Source organism: Sciurus vulgaris (assembly GCF_902686455.1).
Source record: "Sciurus vulgaris genome assembly, chromosome: 6".
In the NCBI taxonomy this organism is placed as follows: domain Eukaryota; kingdom Metazoa; phylum Chordata; class Mammalia; order Rodentia; family Sciuridae; genus Sciurus; species Sciurus vulgaris.
The window spans coordinates 49,257,967-49,278,296 of record NC_136466.1 but is presented as its reverse complement, the minus strand read 5'-3'; the positions used below and the strand labels follow the sequence as shown (position 1 = coordinate 49,278,296).

General features: G+C 41.4%; 1 protein-coding gene across 1 annotated transcript in view; it reads right to left on the bottom strand.

The window, feature by feature from the left end:
• TNFAIP8 (TNF alpha induced protein 8) overlaps positions 1-18,527 on the bottom strand; it is a 112,272-nt gene extending 93,745 nt beyond the window's left edge. The window contains exon 1 of the mRNA XM_079145697.1: positions 18,377-18,527. Coding sequence (XP_079001823.1) covers position 18,377 — 1 coding nt within the window. The 5' untranslated portion in view covers positions 18,378-18,527. The remainder of the gene's footprint in view (positions 1-18,376) is intronic.
• Positions 18,528-20,330: the final 1,803 nt, after the last annotated feature.

Sequence of the window (20,330 nt, the reverse complement as noted above, 5' to 3'; positions counted from 1 at the left end):
ACCTCAGGACTTTTTAAATAGACACTGGGGATCCCCTGACTCTTCTGGGTTTAGAAGAACGTACTCATCAGAGAGCTGTGTTCTGTAAAAAGGGCAATATAAAGCCCAGGAGGGCAAAGAAGGGAGTTCACCTAATATTGGGAGTCTGCGGTATTTATACATGCCTTGCTTTTCTCAGCATGCTATTTTTATACAGATTTTTCCAAGGAAGTATTAGAATGCCTCAAAACCTCAACTGAAATCTAAATTCCATCCTTCACTAAATATATTTTTAATATGAAATTTAAGAACTACAGATAATATAAAATAAAAATAAAAACTTTCCCCTTTTCCAACCCACAGTACCACTACTAACAGCATATTGTTCATTCTGCAAAAAAAAAAAAAAAATGCTTATGCACTCATCAAAATATAATAAGCCTTTTTTAATGTAATGAGATCATTATTTAGTTTTTTAATTTAATCTCTCTTGGAGATCATTTATATCAGTGCACAGAGACCAGCTTTGTTCTACTGTTTCATCTCAAGGAAGAACGATTCCATACATAAGCATGGTTGTACATACATAAGCAGTTGATGCATATTTTAAGTCATTTAAAGGTTTTTTCCATTCTATTTTGTTTTTCTTTTTTTCTTTCTTTCTTTTTTTTTTTTCCTTCAGTGCTGGGGCTCAAACTCAGGGCCTCACATATGCAAGGCAAGTGCTCTACCATTGAACTAAATACCCCCAGCCATTGCTCATCTTCAAAAATGAATTCACTTGTGGTCACTTGTATCTGCTTCTTGGATATTGTCACAGATGGCTCTCTAGCGTAAGACATAATTTAGCACGATTTCCTCATATGTAAGTATAGCTAACCGTCACTTAGCAATGAAGGGGAACACAAAGATAGTCTAAAAATAAATCACTCACAGGAGTATCTCAGGACAACATTTTATAGCTCTGGGGCCTCCTGGGAAGACTCAGGGCCAGAATTCTGATTTCTCACCCCTAACCCCTTGTGCAGAATTCCTCAGTCCACACTAGGGTAGGATGGCTTTCCTTCCCAGGGGACCCAGGGCACTACCCTCTGGTTCTGCCAGTGGCTTCAGCCTCCCCTGGTTTCTATGCTTAAAATGATAATGAAAAGTACAGGTTATAAACATCAGAACTATACAATTTCAGACCTGGGAGGGATTGGAGATTATCTAGTCCACATCTCACATTTCTTAAATGTGGAATTCTGGCCCAGAGGGGCTGAACGTCTCAGTAAGATTACCCAGCCTTTCACTGGACAGCCACCTTCGTACACTATGGTCCAGGGCTTTTCCCATTATAGAGTACTAAAAGAAGCTTTAAAATAAAAGGAAAAAACTCTGAGAACATATGTAGAAATAGCACATTTAGTAAGAAATTCAAAATCCTTATTTTTAGATACTTTGAAATTCTTTCTCTACCAAATTGAATGCCTAACAAGTTTGAAAATTGGCACATTTGTTTCACACTGCTTTTCCTGTCCCTTTGTTGAGGTGATAACAAGCAAGTGTGGGTAACACTGCTGACTTGTTATCAGCAAGACTTGCCACTCTCAAGTTGTCTGCAGACCTGACAATGGGTTTGCAAGCCTGGGGCTATGAGGTTGTGAGATTTCCCAGCTGCATCTGTATTACACCCACTCCCTGCCCATTCATGCAGCAGGATCTAAATCAGGGGTTCTGTATAGCTCTCAGAAAAGTCTGCTCAAGAGCTACACCTTGGTGCCAGGGTTGTGGCTCAGTGGTAGAGGGTTGGTCTCGCATGTGTGAGGCACTGGGTTCCATCCTCAGCACCATGTAAAAATAAATAAAAGTACTGTGTCCATCTACAATAAACAAAAAAAAAATTTTTTTTTAAAAGCACTAAACCTCATAGAGTAGCCAGATTTGCCTCCAACCCCTGAAGCTCAGCTGTTACAGACCTACAGAAAGCACCTGCCCATTGACTGGATGAAGTCAGAGATAGTTTCTGCAAGAGGAAGTATAGCACTATGGTGAAGAATCAATGGATTAGAATTTCAGATTTGCCACTGACCCTGGGTAAGGTCTTACGGTATGTTTCCTCATCTTTAAAATGGGGATAATAATGATAGAATCTATTTAAACTGTTATTGATGAGTTTGGCAATGTATATGGAGGCCTTAATATGGTGCCTTGCACATAGTAAGTACACAATAACTACTGAGTCATTAGGAGCACATGTGGTTCTTGCAGAGGCAAAAGGCAAAAATCCAGGCAGCTGAGGATAGGAAGAAAAAGAAAAAATCTTCAGTATGATTTCTGCAGAATTAATAAAAGCAGAATAGAAAATAGTCACATTTATTTACACATCCTTATTGTCTTTGGAGGTTCTCAGGATCAGCCATTCCTAGGACTGTTTAGATTGAGGTCTGAATCATCAGATCTGGGGAAAAACTCAATAGGGTGGGTCAGGCTCCTGAGCTGCCTCCCACGGGTGCGGCCACCAGCCACAGGAGCACAGAGCCCCACTCCACACCTCCTTCCTCTGTGTGCTAACCAGGAACAGAAAAGTGGGGCATCAGGGCAAATTCTCAAGTCACAGTGGCTTTTCCATATCTCCAACTCCCAGTTATAAGTGAGATCTCCCTGGTATAATTAAGGCTACAAGGTTCCCTTTTCTTTTTTTTTCTTTTTTTTCTTTTTTCTTTTTTTTTTTTTTTTTTTTTTTTTTTGTGGTGCTGGGGATCAAACCCAGGGCCTTGTGCTTGCAAGGCAAGGACTCTACTGACTGAGTTATCTCCCCAGCCCCAGGAGCTATTTCATCAGATTCTCTTGATTCTTGAAATAAGGGATCACTTCAGCATTCCCTCCATCAGGTAAGAGCCATGATTCCATCACTTCTTGATTATTCTCATTGTTACTTCTGTAGGTTGAACGTTTTAAAAGCTACATATCACTAGCCTGGTTTTTGTTTCCTGTTATCACATGTGATGGGGTACTCAAACGGAAGAAAGAAAGAGGTCTATGTGGCCCACAGGCCAGGATCTAAACAGGCAGAACCAGGTCAACAACGCTCACTGAACTAGTGCAAGTCAGTGTGTAACCTGGCAGCCCAAGATTACGCCCTGGGGCTTTGAGAAGAATAAGATACGGACATTCAGAGACCACCAACTCAACAGTCTAAGGAATCAAGGCAGGTAAATGAAATGCGCCATTGACCAGGGCAATAAAAGAGGGAGAAACAGAGGCTTTGGCCAAATTTTAGCACAGGTCCTACTGACATTTAAATTTTAAAAGCTAAACAGTGTGTAAGTGGAACAAAATGCATCTGGGTCACATGGGGCCAGAGGTCCCCATTTTGTAATGCCTGCCATAGGTTCTCTCTTTTTTTTTTTTAATATTTTAACTGTAGCATTTATTAATTTAGTTAATTTAATTAATAAAAAGTCATAGGTTCTGACAGCCAAGCAAAAAGATCAGACAGGAAAGGAGAGTCCAGCAGCAACAAAGGGTCTGTATGGGGAGGCAGGGACTGAGCATTAAGTGACACAACAGTGGTCAGAAAAGAAAGGTCCCGCAAAGACCAAATTATGGGCCCTAAAACCCAGGAGGTAAGAGGTGAAGGTATGGACAAAGGTACAAGCAAACAGGCACAGGTACCACACTGGTATTCACCAAGGCATCAGATGTTCTGGAGGAGTGGTGGGTTCCCTATGTACTGCTAGTCCTGAAAATACAATAAAATAAAAAGTCAGTCTGGCAAGCTCACCTTGAGTCCACAGGACAACCCAGAATCCATGGTACTGCGCCCACACACCTGCTCAGGGAAAAGCTGGCCTCAGTGAGCACAGCTGTGTCTGAGGCAAAAGCCTTTCCCAGTGGAAGGAGAAGAGTGAAAAGGAATAGGGCAGTTCCTGACAGGCTAATGAGGACAGGAAAAAAGCCCACATCCTTCCACAACACTCAAAAACAAGCATATATTTAGTGCTACGTACACTTTACAAGGCTCAGCTGAGGTTACGAAGATAAAAAAAAAAAAAAAAAAAAAAAAAAAAAAAAAGCTATAGTACTGAGATTATTGTGGGTTAACAGGAAGAAGATATTATTTAGCACCAGGACTGACCATATCATAAACTCAGAATTGGTAACATAATCACTTGCTAATTCCAGTATTTGGAAGGCTAGGTATGCAGCAGATTGAATGAAACAGATATACAGTTGATATTCCCAAAAGTGCTGAGTAGATCATATAGAGGGAAAGAAAATGAAATAGTCATCATGAGACCTTTTGAACAACAATACTTTATGTCAAAAGAAAATGGAGTAACATATTGAAAATTCTCAAGGAAAGAAAATGTGATCCAAGGATTTTATATCTTAAAAAAAAAAACTAACTTTAATTGTAAAGATCACAAAGTGTTATAAAGAAATTATTTCCATGCCTCCAACTTACTAGATATACTAGAGAAAGGGCTTTAATTGAAATCTCTAGAGTCACTGACATGAAAACTGGTGATAAGCATGATGCATACAGCTACCTGTAGAAATAAAACTAAATGAATATTAAAAGGCAGATACTTCAGTATGTAATGGCTGTCTGATCTGACAACAGAGAGTCAACCATTAAAAGAAAACAACTGGGGAAGAATGAGTATGGCATATGCCAAAACAATTACTTCTACTGTTTTTCAGTAATTATAGTTAGTAATTATAGTATTTATGTTGTTATTCAGAAACTGTTGTATGTAATATGGGACAACCAAATGGGTAATTATATGACTGCCCTTTTCTCTCTCCTATGACTAAAAAACCCAGGATTCTAAGCATGAGAGAAAGGAAATAGAAATGGAATATGTAAGAGGTTAAACAAAAACTCTGTAGTCTTAAACTTGAACTGGAGATATCAATATGAACTCACAAAGTATTTTATCTTTATGAGAGTATATATGTTTGTATGTAAATGCATGCATTTTATCCAGCTCTGACCAGTGAAAAGGACTAAAAATAATAGCCACTGCAGTGAATGAGCATCCCTAGTGCCTGGATTATGATCCTGAAACACCTTTTCTCAGAAAGAATGTGAGATTCTTGGAGAAATGGCTAGTTCTTGGTGTGGGCAGGAAATGTACAATATAAACCTGGATCACCTTAACATAACCAAACAGCAGGAAGTTCTCAAGATTACTAAGGTCATGTCCCAAGTTCTCAAGAACCAAGTGGAAGAGGCTCCCACTGGTCCATCAGTCAATAATGGAATAATTTGAATCTTGGCAAAAATCAAAATTTCAGTGGATTGAAACCCATCTAAAATATTTAATTCCATAAACTCATAATGATTTTTTTAAATGCAAAGAAAAACAACCGTAATGATCAACCTTCTGAGAATGAATGGAAATCAATTTTTGAAAACTGGATAAATCAAAAGAAATAAACATTTATTCTGCTTTTCCTGTGTGAATTGTACCATATGACCTCAGTGGGTCCGCAGGACAGCCTGGGGCCTGCGGTGCTGCACCCACACACCTGCTCAGGGGAAGAGCCTGCCCCTGTGAGCACAGCTGGTCTGAGGCAAAAGTCTCACCTAACGGGACAAGAGTCAAAAGGGATTGGGGCAGTTCCTAATAGGCTAAGAAGGAAAGGGAAAAAAGGTCACATCAAATAACAAACAAAAGGAGAGTCTCCTCTTATAAAATCACCCTAGTTACCAATAAAATTAAAATGACAGAATTTGAATATCACCATTTCTGCAATCCCGGATGCATTCATAGATCTAGACACTAAGGCTCGATAGCTGCTTACATCAAAAGTGTGGAAAAAAACAAGGCCTCACATACCTTCCAGCGAAAACCACCACCTGCAGTCTTGCCAAAGGGATGGAACCTGAATCTGATCAACTTCTAGATCCAGATGCAGGAGACAGAGGGCAAAGGAACAAGTGGAGCTGCATCAACAGCATGTGTCTTATCATCAAGACTGTGGGAAACTACAGATCACAGCCCAGGTCCTTCCACAAATAATCTGTATTATTATTTTATTTTATTTTTTTAAGAAAAGAGGGTGATAAGGGAATATGTAGAGTAAAAGGCACATCAATGTTTATAGCAGCTCAGTTCACAATAGCTAGAGTGTGGAACCAACCTAGATGCCCTTCAACAGATGAATGGATAAAGAAACTCTGGTATATATACACAATGGAATACTATTCAGCCATAAAGAAGAATAATATTATGGCATTTGCAAATAAATGGATGGAATTGGAGAATATCATGCTAAGTGAAATAAGCCAAGTCCAAAACACCAAAGGTTGAATGTTTTCCCTGATAAGTGCAGGATGATATGTAATGGGGCTGGCAGTGGGGAATGAGAGAATAATTGGGGAACTTTAGAATATGTAGAAGAAAATGAGAGGGAGGTGGGTATGAAAAATGGTGGAATGAGACAAACATCATTGCCCTGTGTACGTGATTGATTACACGAATGGTATGAATCTGCATTGTGTACAACCATAGAAATGAAATTATGTACCCCATTTGTGTACAATGAATCAAAATGTAGTCTGTAAACAATTAAAAGCCAAATAAAAATAATAAAAAATAAATAAATAAACAGAGAGGGAGATGTGATTGGGATGGGCTGAGGGGCTAAGGGGAGCACTGGTAAAGTTCTATTTCTTGATCTCAGTGCGGTTGTTGTGGGTTCTGTCTTATAATAATTCATTAAGCTGTGTGGAATTTTGGTATTTGTGTTTTACTTTACAATAAAAAGGTTTAAAAAAAAAGTGTTAACAAAATCTAGGCTTGTCAGCATGACAACAGGCAACTGATAGAAAGAATTGCCAAATGTTGGGTAGAAGAGCTTCAGGATCCAGCAGAAGCAGCCAAGAGCCAGCATCTTCTGGATTCTGTTTCAATGTCCTTCCTGTGTTCAAGGAAAATGATTTCATATACAGTTTGGATTAAAATTTGACACAACATATCAACGTATTTTCAGAGGCATAGAGCAAAGGATATTCTGCATAATATCTCAATGGTAATCTCAATTCAAAATAACAGACCTCTTGGACATCTAGTGGAATTGCAAAATCTTTTAGGCATTGGGTGCTCTCAGACGTGAGATTGCGTATCTCACACTCAGAGTGTGTGGTTCATCTTTCTACTATTGAAAACAACAAACTGTCAAGATTGTAACAGGTAGTCAAACTATGTAGTACAACTAGATTGGTTGGAGAAGTAACAGTCTTTGAGAGTCCAGAAATGAGGGGGTCTGTGACAGTTTTACTGAGAGGTAACACCCTGTAGCCGTTCAGAGCACAAATATGGGAGGCGGCTGAGCTGCCAGGGTGTGAATCTCAGGTTCACAGCATGTTGTTTAATTTCCTCATCTGTAAATGAGGTGTTTTCTTTTTTTTAAAGGTGGACATAATATCTTTATTTTATTTTTTTATGTGGTGCTGAGGATCGAACCCAGGGCCTTAGCGTGCTAGGCAAGTATGCTACCACTGAGCCACAACCCCAGCTTCTGTAAATGAGGTTTGACAATAGTGCTTTTCTCATAGATCGATTCTCAAGATGAAGATTATGTGTACAAAGCACTTAGCACAGTGCCTGGTCTATCATAAGTACGTGATAAGTGTTTGCCATAATTACTGGGGTGGTAAACATTTCCAGAAACAAAGAAAACTCTATTTTTTTTTTTTTTGCAGGGGAGTGGGGAGACTGGGGATTGAACTCAGGGGCACTCGGCCACTGAACCACATCCCCCGTCCTATTTTGTATTTTACTTAGAGACAGGGTCTCAATGAGTTGCTTAGCGCCTCGCTTTTGCTGAGGCTGGCTTTGAACTTGAGATCCTCCTGCCTCAGCCTCCTGAGCTGCTGAGATTACAAGCATGCACCACCACACCCAACTAGGAACTCTATTTTATAGACATGTTCTGGGTTTGAATGCAGGATACTTCTTCCAAAATAAGTAGTGTTATTTTTATAAACCCATGATCTTGAACATAAAAGTCACTGCCAGCAGTAATTAAGTATATGTGATTTTCAACACCTTCCAAACCATTGGTTTTTTTTCCCTCCCAATTACCATCATGGTGTTTAGTTTTAAATCCAATAAAACCTGGCATTATTATAATCAGGAATAGTGTGGCCTTAGCAGGCAGCCTCTAGGCATGGGATCCTGGGAAAAAAGCAGATGCTATTTGTCTACCCAATAACCACATCCCTCCCCCTTCTTCTTAGTGGCACAGCCAGGAGAGGTTCCCATGATAGGGTTCTCCCTCAAGGCTCACTAATACCTTTCACAGCTTCCCCTGAAGCTGTGACTTGGGGAAGCTATGACTTTGTTCTAACCAATGAGATCTACAGAGGTTTTAGGAAAAAATTATCTTCTGATGAAAGAAGATAAATGCAAGAAAACCAATTTATCACTGTCACCCCTGTGTCATGCCCTCCACATATATGCACACACTTCCTGTCTTTAAATGAGGTTGGTGAGTGCCACCCATTGCAGAGGAAGCCATTTACTACCCATGAGGAAGCAGGTCTGCAGATAAAAGGTAACGTACTATGATGGGAGGGCAGCAGGATAGAAAGAACCTGATCTTAGAGGACACAGTTTAAGCCACTGACCCAACCCCAGATTACTCTTCATATAGATAATTAAATGTCTTTACTATTCAGACCATTGTTAGTTGGGCATTCTTTTACCTGCATCTAAAGCATCCTGACAGCCATGGAATAAACTGATTCCCTTCAGCTATGGTCTGAATGTATATGTCCCTCTAAAGTTCCTATGTTGGAATGCAAACGCCACAGAGAAGGTATTAAGAGCTGGGGTCTTTGAAGAGTGATTAAGTCACAAGGCTCTGCCTCTGGATTCCTGTCCTATAGATGACACGGAAGAGAGTACCATGCCCTTCCATCTTCCATCTCTTCTGCTATGTAAGGACACATCGTACATTCCTTTTTTCCCTTTCTGCCATGTGAGGACATAAAAAGGTATATTGGAAGCAAAGAACAGCTCTCATCAGACACTGAATAGGGCACCTTGATCTGGATTTTCTAGAACTGTGAATAAATTTCTTTTCTTGATAAATTACCCAGCGTCAGGTATTTTGTTATAGTAGCATGAACAAACTAAGCCATTCCCCAAAATTCATATGTTGAAGACTTACCCTCAGTATCTCAGAATATGGCTACATTTGAATCATCTCATTAGAGATGAGTCAGTTAAAATGAACTCATTCCAGTGGGTCCTATTCCAATATGACTGGTGTCCTTCTTAGAGGAAATTAAGACATGCAGAGACACCAGAGAAGTTGAGAGAATCTGATCTGATCTATAAGAGATAGTAAAGGAAGCTCATGGTGAATGACAAAAAAGGTACCAGATATGCCTCACAAGCACAAGGCCCTGGGTTCAATCCCCAGCACTGCAGAAAGAAAAAAATTTTAAAAAAAAGAAAAATACCAGATGTAAACCTTAGGTCTACATTAAAAATGATAAGCTCCAAATTTAGTTAATAAGTAGTTAATATAAAAAGTTAATACAAAAAGTTTTTTCCTATTTTAATTGTCTTCAAAAGGTAATTATTTTAAGGCAAAAAATAATAATGATCTGTAGCAGCTAAACAAGTAGAATTAACACCAACGCCCCCCCCCCACAAACCCCCATTAATAAATGGGCAGATGAATTAAACAGATTCTTCTCAAAAGAAAAAATACAAATGGTCAACAAATATATAAAAATGTTCTACATCATTAGCACTTAGGAAAATGTAAATCAAAACTACACTGAGATTTCGTTTCACACCAATCAGACGGCAGTCATCAAGAAAACAAACGCTGGAGAGGATGGGAAGAAAATGGTACACTTTTACACTGCTGGTGAAACTGTAAATTAATGCAATCACTATGCAAATAAGTATAGAGGCGTCTCAAAGACTAGGCATGAAATCACCATATGACCCAGCAAGCCACTTCCTGGTATTTATCATACTATGGTGATATATGCATACCCATGTTTATAGCAGCACAATTCACAATAGCCTAGGCATCCATCAATGGATGAATGAATAAAGAAAATGTAATACAGATACACAATGGAGTTTTATTCAGACATAAATAAAATTGAAATTATTTCATTTGCAGGAAAATGAATGGAACTAGAATCTATTATTTTAAGTGAAATAAGCCAAACTCAGAAACAAGGGTCATGTTTCTCTCATTGTGAAAGCAAGAGAGGAAAAAGAAAAAGAAAGTAGGGAAGGGGTGGCCAGGATCTCATGAAAATCAAAGGGAGATGAGTAGAGGAAAGTGACCAGGGGGTGGGAGGAGGGAGGAGGGAAGCACTTGGGAGAGATACTGATCAAATTATATTGTTATATTATATGCATATACAAATATGTAACAACAAATCCCACATTATGTACAACTGTAATACACCAGTAAAAGAGGTACACAGAAAAAAAGAAAAGAAATAAACCATAAGACAATCATAATACAAAGGGTATTTGTAAAACCCTTTACAAAAGGAACTGTTAAGGACTCAATTGTGTCCCCTCTAGACTCATATATGGAAGCTTCGACCCCTACTGTGACTATATTGAGAGCTAAATCTTTAATAAAGAGATCATTAATACTAAATGAGGTCATAAGGTGGGGATTTAATCCAATATGACTGGTGCCGAAGACGAGGGAGAGACACCAGGGAAGTTCACACAGAGAAAAAAAATCCCATAGAACACAGAGGGAAGGTGGCCAGATGGCCACAGAGAAACAAAACCTGCTGACATCCTGACCGTCCAGCCTCCACAACTGAGAAAAAAATAAACATTAAGTCACAGAGTCCATGATATTTTGTTTATAACAGTCCTGACAAACTAAAACACTGATATACTACACTATTATCATGACTGTACAAATACTAATGGCAACCATAAAAGAGAATCAAACTTCAAAAAGACTGGAAAAAGGGTAAAACGAGGAGTGGATATGCTTGCAGGGTACTCAGAATCAAGGCCTGCACCAGCAAGAGTGGGGGGGTTCTTTCTCTGCCCCTGCCATCTGTCTCAACCTCCAGCCTCTGCCTCAATTCCAAATGGGGATGAGGGAAGGCCTGATGTGTTACTGTGGGGCAACAACCTGGAAGATGGCTGGCTAGAGAAGAAGGCTGAAGCAAGACACAAATTAATCCATTTTCATATTTTTTGGGTCCCAAATCAAATATTTAAACCTACAGGGAAAAAGCAACAGTTCTACTATAATTGGTACTATGGATCATCAGTAGCAGACCTTTATTATTCATAATTTCCATGACTCCCATTAGAATGATAAATCGAAAACTGACCAAAATTCAGTAACAGGAAGAAAGTCGCAAGAACTGGCACAACCTCCCCTCCCCCATCAACCCCCAAAAAAGAAGATGAAGGAGGAGGAAGTTATAGCGAGATGGCTTCAAAGAAAAAAAAAAAAAAAAAATGTGTTTTCTATTTTCCTGTTGCCTACCATTTTGAAGTGAGAGGGGCACTCTTGAAAAGGAGACAGATTATTCTTGGAGATGCCAAGACCTCAGGAGACAGAGCAGGCCTGGGGCAGGGAAGAGAGGCCATTTGGCAACTCTGAGTCTTGGGCTAAGCTTGGGCTCTTCCAAACATGTGCCATGCTTGAGAAAAGGGAAGCATTTCAGATTAGTAATCCACAAACCTGAGGTGTCCTCAAGTCAGCACCCTAGCTTTATTGATGTCAGCACTGTCAGTGACTGAAATCTAGATTCTCAACTAAAGATCCTCCAATGGCTCCATTTCATGGCTTTCAATTCCTGGATCTAGTTGTGGGATATCACTATTACTTTCAGTAGACATTTTTTTGTTCTTGACCTGCTTGTCAACATATGCATTGGTGGGTAGGTTTGGGTGCAGAAATACAAATTCCCAGGCCAGGCCCTTGGTAGGTGGGAGCCCAAGAGTCTACACCTTTCAATCAAGCTCCCAGGTGAATGATTTATACAGTCAGGCTGGAAGCTGCCATCCCAGATGAGCCCCAAAAGACAGCACACTGGACAAGTTCAAAGTGTATCACCTTTGGGGCTGTCCAGGTAATCATGTTCTCAAACTGCCACCTGGGCAGAGCCTTCCTTCTGTGAAGGCAATAAGAATCACAAGTACTCAGGGCAGGGACTCCTTACTCCCTTAGGGGATCCCTATTTATACAGTGTCTTACCCTGGCAAATAATAGCAGTCATTCCTTCAGATACTATCAGTTATTTCAGGCCATAAAACCAAAGGAGCAAATGGCCAGGTATGTGCAAACAGAGGTCATCACCGGAAGCTGGGGAGGCTTGAGCTCATTCACCTCTCCCAGGTACACTCCGTGAGTCACTGGGGGACCTATCTCTGCACCAAAAAGGTAAAATCAGTATTTAACCAAACACCGGCCATCTCCCAAAGTTCATTTCCTTAAAGAGAAAAAGGAAAAAATAAAGGAGTCATTTCCTGATTGCAGAATGACGGCATCAGGTATAGGCTACTTCTTAAAGTCTGAGTCATCAAAACTTGCCCTGAACTTTGAATCCATTGTCAGCACTGTACCAAGGGCCGGGCCTGTGTGTCTGCATTTGTGTGGGTCTGAACACAGTCAAACGAAGAGCCCAAGACAGCACAGCACGAGGGCAGTCAGGTCTCCACAGCACAGCACAACCTCCACATCCCCCCCCCTTTTTTTTTTTTTTTTTTTTTTTTGACAGATGTGTTATAAGAATCTCATTTTTTAAAATAAGGGTTGGGAGTAGGGAAGGCTCGAGGTAAATGAACTTGGTTTAAAGGAGGAAGAGCCAGGCTTGGCCAGCTGGGCTGGTCTCCTCCTCTCTGGCTCCCTTCAAACATTCAAGAGTTACTATGTGCCTTGCTGAGTACCATGTCCCCAGAAGAGCTGCGGCGATGGATAATCCTGGGGATGCATCCCTGCTTCTGCCTCCCAGAACACAAGACCTCTGGTGAGACTCCCCAGCCCAAGTCCCTCTGTGACACCAAAGGCAGCTGCCTGTCTTGGACAATCTGAATTCAGCTCTAACTGTTTTAAACATGGGAGCTATGAAGGGTCAACCAACTATTCACAGCTTAATTGGAAGAGATCTTTCAAAGCTTCCCTCCTGTACAGGGAGGTTTACCTGGTAACAAGGCTCTTCTCAGACTCTTAGCACCCAAATGCCCCGTTCTGGCTCATTTATCTTGAGGAGCAGTGGCAGCAACATTTCCAGTATATAATCATGTGACCCTACAGCTGGGAATCACTGAAACTGTGTTATACTCAACCTATTCTCTGGGCTCCTCTGGCATCATTAGAGAAAAAAAAAAAAAAAGTTCATACCAAAAGCACATATGGTACAAGTTACCACTCTCCCTCCCTGCTCCACTATGCCCAGTATTATCACTATCTTCTTGTAATGAGACCTATTTGGCCAAATCAGCAAAGTCTACCACTGGCTGGGCACATTCCACCCACTGACAACAGGAGAGGAATGTTTTGGTTTCATCCACACAGCAATCCTATAATGTAAATACTGTCCTCAAACTTGAATAAACAGTATCAGAGAGCTGAAGTAGACTGTTCAAAGTCACAGCCAGCCAGTGGTAGCTGAGACATGAGCAGCTGATTTCAATAAAGTCATGTGAACCCACCTCTTCTTGATTATAGTCATCTTGATTCTCAATGTTAAGAAAACTTACATATGAAAATCTGAACTGAATACCATTCTCCGTTAAAGAAAACTAACCTAGATTTGTTCACAAGCTAGCTTAGGGTGACCTCCTGACCCTTCTATTTTTCTTTTTGGTAGAGAAGAACTATTTGTCTAGCCAGCCTCCAGTCCCTCTGCAGAAATATTACCAGATTGGTCTATAAACCTCTTTGTTCTGTAAGAAAAAAGGGCAATACTAGGCATGGTAGCACACTCCTGCAATCCCAGCTACTCAGGAGGCTGCAGCAGGAGGAGCCCAAGTTCAAGGCAACCTGGGTATGTTGCTGAGCAGTAGAATGCTTGCCTACCATATGTGAACTCTCATATCTCCCATATGAGAAACAAAGCAGGGGGTGCAACCCCAGGAAAATAACTTCATTGACATCCATCTAGTTTTGCAGCCAATCCTGAACCTTAGTTACTCTGCTTCTATGTCATAAATATGTGCTTCTAGAGAAAAAACAACTGTTCCCTGAAAGAATAATGTAAGTATCATTTGATTATCGCTGAGCCCATGATATCTGTAAACAAATTTCTCAGGTAGCTTCCATGCCTGATGTGAAAGTCCAAGAAAACAAAATCCTACGGAATCAAGTTTATTGCTGCTACACCACTGATAATTTTAACAGACACAGGAAGAAATGTTCTTATTTCAGTTTCTAATTAACAAAAAATAAAAATACTTTGAAAATGGTTTTACCATCCTAAGTAAGCACCTGCCTTCAGGAAACAAAAGAAAATTCCAAACCCGTTTTTGCCATTATAAACTTACCTTCAGGGACCCTTTCATACCAGCATTCTTCTTTGCATAAATAACTTGCCGCTCAGATTCCAGGCCTTCATGTAAGTAAGAGAGGGTTGTGCAATACCAGGCACATGGTAGGTGCCCACTAAATACCCACTGCAAGAATGAATGGTGCTCACTTCCTACAAGTTGGATTGGGGAACTGGATGCCTATAAACTTAAATAACCCCAAATGTGATGGTCTAAGACCATGAGCCAGATTGTTTCTGTGGTGCCTCTTGTCCCTGACATTCTACTATTACCCACCCTTCACTTTTAACTCATTTTCTCCTCTTCAGGTTGGAAGATAGACTAACAACCGACTTCCACTACATACTATTTGACCTGATTTACATTTTTTTTTTTTTATCCTCCTCGAATTACTCATTTTCAGCTATTGGGCAGCACCACTGAAGGACAAAAGTCAAGAAATGCAGTCATTTCAGACTCCAGGGACACAGTCATCAAAACGAGAGATGGTAAGAGCAGCAGGAAGTGAACTCCCAGCTAGAGGGAAACATGAAGGTTGGGGTGTTCAGAACACCTTTTTGATATTGATTGAATTCATACTGTGTGCATTTGGTATTAAGTGCAGGAAGTGGGCGGTATGAGGACGGGCAAGGTGATAAAAGTCGATCTAGCACTACACAGTGCCTTCCCTTCACTTGTATCAGAGCCAGATCCCCGAGAAGACCAAAATGGAGTGAACTGTCCACAGTGCCATCCAGGTTGGCCCTATGCATGTCCTCATTGCCCAAATCCGGGCCCTTGGTACTGGGGTTCCACTAATACTCCTACCCACCTCCCTTTCCTTTCCATACGGAAACTGGTGGCACTTATTGGTCACTGTTATTTCTCTCCTGCCTCCTGGAAATTACCCTGTGTTCAATCCTTTCAACAGTACCATACAAAAATGGGAAGGTTAGTGAATGGACTCCATGCTACATGGTGAGGAGCAAAGCTGTATTCTGAGTACTAATGAAATCTCCAAGAAGTGTTATTTCCACGTAGGGTTACTCCCAGCAGAAGTGAATTAACTGGATCAATTAACTCTGAGACTGCTGCAGTGCCTGGCACTGTGGCAACTCAACTCCAAGTATTAACTATTTGAAGTTCTCCAAGTCATAAACCATGTAGAAATTCACTCCTCCCCCACCTTGGCATTTCCTAATGAGTACAGTTTGAATGTAATCGCTTCTCGCCACACGCCCTTTCCTCCAATTTCAACAGAAGGAAAATTGCAAAAAAATAAGTATCATAAAATACTCTCTGCTTGGCCCATGCAGGGTGTCCACCCTGGTTTCTGCCATTCCTCATGACATCTCAATACCCAGATGGAGACTACATCTAGCAAAGTAATCAGAAATGGAAAATTAAGACAATGTAGATGAGAAGACTTCCAAATCACACAACCCTTCTTCTCACTCAATTTAAACTCATCAGAACAAAAGGCACAATAGAGTAAAAAATCTCTTGAAGAAAATGTTTATAAGGTCCATTTGTGCATGATTATTATACTTTTGGTGGAACTATCCTATATTCAATGACTTATTCTTAAATCCTCAAGTAATCCAGAAGAATTTAATAGCTTGTAAAGCCTACGTTTGTTAATGCAAAGAGTTTAATGCAAAACATTCAATACCTAAGGTTTTACAGAGAGATGAGGTAGTCCACTTCCCTAAACTTTACTGATTCAAATTAGAGGTTAAAACTCAAAAGGTGGGCCACAGGGGTGATTAATGTATATGGAGGGAAATATACATCCAAAAAATCCACAAAAAAGATACTTATGTTACTAGGTAGATTATTAACGATAAATTGCTGACTTAATTTCCCATGACAGACCTAATTAGAAGGTGGCAATAAATGTTTTCAGGTGTTTAATTAAGTGTGATAATTATTTCTTTATTAAAGAGAGATGGAGTCATATGTTTACATTGCAAAGTATAATGTTTCCTTAGTTAAAACGGTGTGGAAACACTTTTGTGTAATGCAGAGTTCAAAACAGATAAAAATATCTTCTAAGATAAGCAGCACTTAAAGTGATTTATCAGCTCTTAACTTTCATATACCAATGTAAAATGGTTCCTTAAAGACTACCCTGTTAGCCAGGAACAGCGCTCACTTGTAATCCCAGCAGCTGGGGAGGCTGAAGCAAGAGGAAGGAGAGTTCAAAGCCAGCCTCAGCAACAGTGAGGTGCTAAGCCACTCAGTGAGACCTTGTTTCTAAATAAAATACAAAATAGGGCTGGGGATGTGGCTCCATGGTTGAGTGCCTCTGAGTTCAATCCCCAGTTTAAAAAAAAAAAGACTGTTCTGGTTATTTCCTTTAGTCACATAGTTTTGTTATACTGATACCTCAGGGAACACTTTCTACTCAAAAATGTCATTTTTCTACCAGCATCTCTTAAGTGAATTCTTGTCAAGAAAGTGGGAGAAATTTTATGGATATTCTATTTTCATAGCAAGAACACAGCAAGACTATAAATAGTCTCAGACATTCTCTATTGTCATAGCATTATTGACTGTTTGATGTTTTTACTTTTCTTCAGGTTACTTTGTATCAGCAGACTTCAAACTTTTTCTTAAAAGGCCAGGTAGTAAATATTTAGCCTAACCCTAAAGCAAGACATATGGTAATACATAAATAAATGGGCCTGTGTTCAAACTTTATTTAATAAAATGTTACATTAAAAAAAAAAAAAAAAAAGAGGGGTTGGGGATGTAGTTCAGTTGGTAGAGTGCTTGCCTGCAGGCACAAGGCCCTGGGTTCAATCCCCAACACAACCAAAAAAAAAAAAAAAAAAAACAGGAAGAGTAAACAGATGTAGAAAACACAGACTATTAGAACTAGAACTTAGATGGGACCTAAGAAACCAGGCAATCATTTTATAGATGAAGAGACTATTTTGTAGATTGAATGAAGTACAATACTGTTATGATGGCAAAGCTATCAATTTTTTAAAATATAGAAATATGTACCCTGCATTGAGAGTAGTGGCTTACCCCCTCCCCAATAAAATTAATTTATGGATAATGGAACGATCAGTTTTAAGCAACCTAAACATTTTTGTTTCAACACAGGGCACTGAAACTGTTCCTTAGTGCTAGGTGTTGATCTAGACACATGGTGTTGCTGAACGAATGAACACCTTTTAGGCGCCCATGCCTGGTCAGGCAATCTGGTCTTAAGTATCAGCAACCTTGGGCCCAGGAAGCCTGGGAACTCATCAGGTGTTCTTGCAGCAGGTGCTAGGGCTGGAATGCCATAAGTAGGCTCGTGTACACACACAAACACGTGCACACAACTTTATTCCCCAAAGGAAATCTCCATTGAAAAATCTCAAAGAAAAACTCCTGGTCCTTGCCCGTTTTACAATGCAGAATTAGATTACAATCTCAGACCAGCAACTCAGTCTGCAATCTGGGGCATCCTGATAACCCGGGCAATCCTTTCTCAGCATGTGCGGTTGGTTACCAAGAGGACGTGACACATAGCGGGAGCCATTCCACAGAAGGAAGGAAGGAATGGCGAGTGTGGCTGTGAGCAGGAGGTGGAAGTTAAAAAGCTGGCCCAAGTCGGTGAGGGTTCCTAGTCCTGGACCTAGGATTCTCATGACAACGCAGGAACTGGGTGAAACTCCCCGGAGTTTCCGAGTCTGTGCGCTCCTGCACACACTCTTACGCACTCCCACTTACACACACTCGCTCCCACTTTCACTCCGGAAACTCTCGGAGAACTGGAAGCGCAAGCCCAGGAACAATTTTAAAGTCCCTAAATGCCGACTGCTTTTATTTCTTTTATTTCTTTTAACCCCAGCGGTCGGGAAAGCCCACTCAGCGAGGGTGCACGCGGGATGGGCGCGCCAGGAGGAACTTACTCGGAGGAGGGGGCGCAGCGGCGCCGGACGCGGAGACGCGAGCTGGGCGGTCTGGCGACGCGGACTCCGCGGGTCGCGGAACGGCTAGCGCGCCGGTGGACCTTAACAACCAAACGCGGGCCACCGCAGGCGGGAGAAGTGGAGCCAAGGGCCGGGGGCGGAGCGGAGAGGAGGAGCCCAGGGGCGTGGCGGGTCGGCCGGGGAGGAGCCCGGGGGCTGGGGCGGAGCTCGACGGGCAGGGGCGGGGAGGCGGAGCTGCCCGGGAGGGTGGACGGGGAGGTGGGGCCGAGGGCCACGGCGGGGCGGGGGACCGGGGAAGCGGTCCACAGCCGGAGAGCGCTGAGGGGCGCGGGGCGGCAGCCTGGAAGCTCTGCGGGATCGGGGAGGCGCAGACCTCTGGGCGCTAGGGGCAGGACTTGTTTGGGACAGAACACATGAAAGTTGCTAGCCCGTAGGCCTCTCGGATTCTTCAGTTGTAAAAGAAGGTAGCAACCTCGTGGTGTTGAAATAGTTAAGCGAGGCCATGAGTATTTGCACGGTTCCTGGCAAGTAACAGTACGCGTGAACGTCTGCTGCCATTGTTACTGTTATGATGAAGATCCGTGAAAGTCCCTAACTGCTGCCTGTTTTTATACATTTGTGTTTTCGGCCTCTACCGGCCTGAAGTCTACCCAGGGATATCCGAAGCGCTCCAGATTTGCGGATTTTGGGAGGATGCGGGCTTCCTCACAATCTTTGGTTCTTGGAAAGCCAGCGGTGTCAACCACCCTGCGAACTTCACTGTGACAGCCCTTGCCTAAGGAAACAAGATACTACAGAGAGAGTATACTCCAGGATGAGGCAGAACCTGGACTTCCTTCTATTTAAGAGCCCTTACCTTAGCACCTATTTACACGGGCGACGGACCGTTGTGGGAATTAAGACGAACCCATCCGTACTAAAAACAATTGCGCAACTGTGTGACATCCGTGCTCAGGGCTGAGGATAGTAATGATACTAGCATATTTGAATGTGTGAACGTCATCGTTCTCACAACAATCTATGACATAGATCTTACAACTACCCCAATTTTACAAAACAGAAAGGAAGGCATAGTGAAGTCACATGGCCTGCCTAAAGTTACACTTTTAGGAAAGGGCAGAGCCTGTCTGGGAGACAGGAAAATTAGCGCTGGATAGGTGGAATAGACAAAGTCACAACGCATTTAGGTTTAGTACCAAAGATAGGGACATACACAAAGTACAGAGATATTTTAAAAGATGACAGTTTTCCTGTGGTTATAGCTATAGGTAGGAAGTGCCAGGGAGATTTTCCTGGAGGAGGTGACTTCTGAGCTGAATTTGGAAGAAAGCATGGGAGCTTACAAACAGCCACAAGTAGAGAAAAGTCACCGTAAACGTTTCCCAGCATTAAGAAGGAGTGGAGAATTGAAGTGCTTGTTGGAATGAAGCTAAAACAATAGAACAGAACCAAACCCAAGGGCTTTCTTCTTACAGGAGCTAAGGACGTTAATTGATTCTTGGTTGAGAGGAAGGCAGAAGGCTAAAAAGTATGGGAAAGGTATCAAATGTTGTTCTAGAAGGAGAACAATACAGAGGATCCCAAAGTCAGGCAACTTGTTTGAGAAATTATGGAAATATGTTGGGGTGAGCTTCTGGTGTGGTTAGAATAAAGATCCCCTGAAAGATGTCCACTCCCTAATCCCCAATTCTTGTGACTGTGTTAACACACATGGCAAAAGGCATTTTGTAGGTGTGATTAAAGTTAAGGTTGTTTTGATTGGAACATTATTCTGGGTTGTTTAGGTGGGCCCTGTCTAATCACATGAGTCTCCTAAAATGGAAGCCTGGTGGGCCAGAGAGATTCAAAGTGTGATGACAGGAACTCAACCTGGACCTCTAGAATCTAGGAATGGGCCTCAGCTGACTGCCAAAAGCAACAATGAAAGGAATCT